The sequence below is a fragment of the Hydra vulgaris genome, chromosome 01 (genome assembly GCF_038396675.1).
Source record: "Hydra vulgaris chromosome 01, alternate assembly HydraT2T_AEP".
NCBI classification, from domain to species: domain Eukaryota; kingdom Metazoa; phylum Cnidaria; class Hydrozoa; order Anthoathecata; family Hydridae; genus Hydra; species Hydra vulgaris.
Genome location: NC_088920.1, coordinates 54,406,501 through 54,412,500, shown reverse-complemented (window position 1 = coordinate 54,412,500; position 6,000 = coordinate 54,406,501). Strand labels below are relative to the sequence as shown.

General features: G+C 18.6%; 1 protein-coding gene across 26 annotated transcripts in view; it reads left to right on the top strand.

The window, feature by feature from the left end:
• The window catches only part of LOC136075442 (uncharacterized), a 131,096-nt gene that overhangs the window by 100,084 nt on the left and 25,012 nt on the right, over positions 1-6,000 (top strand). For 20 of the 26 annotated variants that reach the window (XM_065788661.1, XM_065788649.1, XM_065788650.1 and 17 more), the window contains 3 exons: positions 1-19; positions 1,935-1,967; positions 2,382-2,414. The exon at positions 1-19 is cut by the window's left edge and continues 14 nt beyond it. In XM_065788661.1, coding sequence (XP_065644733.1) covers positions 1-19; positions 1,935-1,967; positions 2,382-2,414 — 85 coding nt within the window. Of the gene's footprint in view, positions 20-1,934; positions 1,968-2,381; positions 2,415-4,244; positions 4,278-6,000 lie in introns of all 26 variants that reach the window. The other 6 variants (XM_065788666.1, XM_065788664.1, XM_065788655.1 and 3 more) reach the window with 3 other exon arrangements.

Below are 6,000 nucleotides of genomic sequence, written 5' to 3'. Positions count from 1 at the left end.
ACAGCAGCATTGTCTTCAGGTAACATTTAATTTTCAATTTATGATAGCTGTTTGAACTCTTTCTGGGTTACTCTGATATATTGGTTCAGGAAAATATTGTGAAAATATTTCTACATTTAGGTGTTATAAATATTCAATCATATAATAATATACTTTGGTCATTTTAAATAAAACCTGAACTGCTTTTTCTAACTTAAACAAGTAAAACTTTTTTCATTTCAACTTAAAGAAATTTTATTTTAAAGAAACAATTGATAAAATCCATGGTGTGTAATCTATTTCGTTTTTTGAAACTTCTATTAAAAGAAAAGCATCAATGCAAATTTTTGATAAAACCGTTAATGATTTAGGTTTGAATAACTTATTCAGATCTTAACAGGTTCAAGCACTTAAAAAAATTTAATTTTAAAAAATATTGAATTTTTTTTTTATTTAGTTAAAACAATTATTAAATTATAAAAAACTTTAGAATATTTGAAAAGAATATAAAACTATTACATTACAACTACTGTTACTGTACCTGGCTACTAAACAGTTTATTTGAACTAGGAAAGTTAAACATCGAATTAAATGCAGGAACAACGGCATAAATCAATGTATGTATGTATATACATATATGAATATATATATATACATATATATATATATATATATATATATATATATATATATATATATATATATATATATATATATATATATATATATATATATATATATATATACTTGTGTATATATATATATATATACATACATGTATATATATATACAAATATATTTATATACATGTATATATATATATTTATACATATATATATATATACATAAAAATACATATATATATATATATATCTCATTATACATATTTATATATATATATATATATATATATATATATATATATTTATATATATATATATATATATATATATACATTTATGTATATATATATATATATATATGTATGTATGTATATATATATGTATATATATATATATATATATATATATATATATATATATATATATACATATATATATATATATATATATATATATATGTATATATATATAAACACATATATACATATATTTACATAATATATGTAATATATAGAAATCCTCTATATATATAATAAGAAAATTGTTACTAAAATTATTATTACATTTATAATAATAAAAAGTAGATATATAGTTTTTAATATTTTCCATAAGAAGTGTTAATATTTTAACGTTTGGTATGGTTTGCCAACATTTTCGAAGAATTAGAAAAACGTTTGTGATAAGTTTATGCACATGGGCTTTAATTATGACATTGTTAAATGGTGACTTATGTTTTAAGGGCTGCTTTTTTCAGTAAAGTGTGTTAAATATGTTTATAACAACAGTTTTTTAATAAAAATATCCTGTCAATGATATTTCTTATGTTAAATATTACTATAGATGATGTAATTGTTTTTTTGTTGTTTATTTTGTTCGTATATTTCTTTGTTTTGAACTATAAACTATGTAATAATAAAATTTCAAAATACTTATTAATAATTTAGTATACTAACTTTTTAATAGTTTATTCTCTCATAATGCCTTAACCTTAGTTAAATATTGAGACAATTTTATAAAGACAAATTTAATGCATCATATTTGTTTCAATAAGAGATTGAGTTTGCTACAGATTAGCATAAGTGAAAGCATAAGTCTTTTATAATTTATGCTCTGCTAATTAATTACTAAGCTTTTAATTATTTATCATAATAAAAAACTTAGTAATTAATTAATCATAAGTTTCATTAACAATAATTAATAAGTTCATCATAAGTAGCCAAGTAATGATAAGTTTTTTATTATTTATGCTCTGTTATTTTAAATAATGTATTTAATTTCCATCAAGTTTTTATAAAGTAATACTTAAAAGTTTTTATGTAAATTTTACTTTAGCTAATACAACACAAACAGCAACATTGTCTTCAGGTAACATTTAACTTTCAATTTATGATAGCTGTTTAAACTCTTAGTGGGTTACTCTGATATATTGGTTCAGGAAAAATAATTTGAAAATGTTTTTACATTGGGTGTTATAAATATTCAATCATATAATAATATACTAAAATTGCAAAATACTTAATAATAGTTTAGTATACTAACTTTTTAATAGTTTATTCTCACAGAATGCATTAACCTTAGTTAAATATTGAGATAATTATATAATGACAAATTTAATGCATTATATTTGTTTCAATAAGAGATTGAATTTATTACGGGTTAGCATAAGTGAAAGCATAAGTCTTTTATAATTTATGCTCTGCTAATTAATTACATGTATGTAATTTCCATTAAGTTTTCATAAAGAAATATTTGTAAGTTTCAATGTTAATTTTACTTTAGCTAATTCAATGAAAACAACAACATTGTCTTCAGGTAACATTTAACTTTTAAGTTATGGTAATTCGGTCATATCTTTTTGTGTTACTCTAAAAAATTGGTGCAAAAAAACACTTTGAAAAAATTTCTACATAAGTGTGTTATTATAAATATTCAAATATATAATAATATATTTTGGTTATTTCAAATAAAACCTTTACTGTTTTTTTTTGTTTTAAACAAATGAGACATTTTTCAATTCAACTGAAAGAATTTTTATTTTTAGGGAATAGTTGACAAAACTTGTGGTGTGTTTTCTTTTTTATTTTTCACTTCTTTCAAAAAAAAAGTATCAATGCAATTTCTTGACAAAATTCTTAATGATTTAGATTTATATAACTTACTAGGATCTTTATTGGTTCAAGCATGTGTAAAAAATTATAATTTAGATAAATATTAAAATTTTTTTCAAATTACTTTATACATTTAAAAAATTATTATAAATTTCAGAATATTTGACCAAAATATAAAATCATTAGATTATAACCACTGTTATTGTTTCTGGCTACTGAACAATTTATAAACAATAAGCTGGGATAGTTATCACACCAAGCTAAATGTATATATGTATATATATATATACATATATATATATATATATATATATATATATATATATATATATATATATATATATATATATATATATATATATATATATATATATATGTATATATATATATATATATATGTATATATGTATATATATTTATATATATGTATATGGATATTTATAAATATATATATATGTATATACAAATGTGTATTTATGCATTATATATATATATATATATATATATATATATATATATATATATATATATATATATATATATATATATATATATATACATATATACATATATTTACATAATATATGTAATATATGTAGATATCCTCTATTTATATATATGAAAAATATTATTACTAAAAATATTATTGCATTAATAATAATAAAAATTAGACAGTTTTTAATAAGACGTTTAAATATTTTTCAACGTTTAGAACAGTTTGCCAACATTTTTGGAGATTAAGAATAACGTTTGTGATAAGTTAATGCACATAGGCTTTAATAGTGACATTGTTAAATGATGACTTAAGTTTAAAGGGCTGCTTTTTTCAGAAAAGTGTGTTAAATATGTTCATAACTATAATCTTTAAATTAAAATACCAAGTTGATGATATTCGTTCAGTTAAATATTATAATAAATAATGCAATTGTTTTTTTGCTGTTATTTTGTTCCTATATTTCTAATTTAGTTTTGAACTATAAAGTATTAAATAAAAAAATTTTGAAATACTTAACAATAATTTAGTATACTATTTTTAATAGTTTACTGTCTCAGAATGCATTAACCTTAATTAAATATTGCAGGCAAATTTAATACATCATATTTGTTTTAATAAGAGATTGAGTTTGTAGTTTTTTATTATTTATGCTCTGTTATTTTAAATCCTTTAGGACCAGGCCCGAGATATCTTGGGTCATGCTATATGGTCCAAAAAGACGGATCCCAAAATAACTCGTGCAGTCACATATTTTACGTTTCATTATGTATTAGCCCGAAATAGTTCAGGAAAATAATCTTATAACAATATTATTATATTAAATCAACTAAGAATCAATCAAATTAATAACATTTAGATTTGTAACAGACTTTTTTTTTATTCTTAATATGTCAATATCTAAGCATTTAAAAACAATTAATTTTGTTGGTCCATTTATTTGAAAAAATATTGGTCATTAATGGTTTGATTAATGTATTTATTTTTCATTAAGTTTTCATAAAGTAATATTTAAAAGCTTTTATGTCAATTTAACTTTCGCTAATACAACGCAAACAGCAACATTGTCTTCAGGTAACATTTAACTTTCAATTTATGATAACTGGTTAATCTCTTTGTGGGTTACTCTGATATATTGGTTTAACAAAATACTTTGAAAATATTTCTACATTTGGGTGTTATTACAAATATTCAATTATATAATAATATACTTCGGTTATTTTGAATAAAACCTGTATTGTTTTTTCTAATTTAACAAGTTAAACTTTTTGAATTCAACTTAAAGAAATTTTATTTTAAAGAAATAATTGACAAAATTCATGGTGTGTATTCTATTTCATTTTTTAAAACTTCTACTAAAAGAAAAGCATCAATGCAATTTTTTGACAAAACTGTTAATGATTGAGGTTTACATAACATATTATAATCTTAATAGGTTCAAGCACTTAGAAAAAATTAAAATTTAAAATAATATTGTAATTTTTTTTTTATTAAGTTAAAATATTTAAGAAATTATTAAAAAACTTAATATATATATATATATATATATATATATATATATATATATATATATATATATATATATATATATATATATATATATATATATATGTATAGGTATATGTATATATATATATATATATATATATATATATATATATATATATATATATATATATATATATATATATAATGTATATGTATATATATATATATGTGTGTATATATATATATATATATATATATATATATATATATATATATATATATATATATATATATATATATATATATATATATATATATATATATATATGTATATATATCAACATATATACATATATTTACATAATGAATGTAATATATATAATTTCTTTATCTATATGTAAGAAAAAAAATATTACATAAGTTATTAATACATTTATGATAATAGAAATTAAAGACATTTTCTCCAATATTTTACATAAGAAGTGTAAATATTTTAGGCGTGTGGTATTGTTTGGCAACATTTTTAGATATTAAGATTAATGTTTATGATAAATTAATGTATATTGACTTTAATGTTGACATTGCTTAATGCTGACCTAAGTTTAAGGGCTCTTAATTTCATAATAGTTTGTTAACTATGTTTATAACGCTCTTTTAATTAAAATAACTTGTTAAAGATATTTGTTTAGTCAAATATTATAATAACTAATGTTGTTGCGTTTTTGTTTATTTCGATATTCTTTCTCTAATTTAAGTATTGAAGTATAATTTACTAAATAAGATAGTTAAAAAATTTAATAATACAATTAAGTTTACAATTTTTTTAATAATTTACTTTAAAAGAATTAATTAGTCTAAATTAAACATTTCAAGCGTATCAATTTCATCATCTTTATTTTAATATGGAGTTCGTTATAGATTAACATAGGTGAAAACATAAGTTTTTTTACATAATGTTGAATGAGAATTGATGTAGAAAAACAAAAGATAAGGTTATTGAATGTATTTTTATTAAATCATATAGTTGTTCTGGATAAATAAGGCTAAACTATAGGTCTTTTAGTTTGTATGCTCTATTTTTTTGTTTAATGTATTCTATTTCCATTAGTTTTTTACATACTAATATTTAAAAGTTTCTATTTCTATGTCAATTTTACTTATGCCAATAGAACGCAATTAGCAACATCATTTTCAGTTAACATTTAATTTTTAATTTATGATAAATATTTTATCTATTATGGACTTCCTAATACATTGGCGCAAAAAAAATACTTTAAAAATATTTTTGCATTTGGATAATATTATTAAA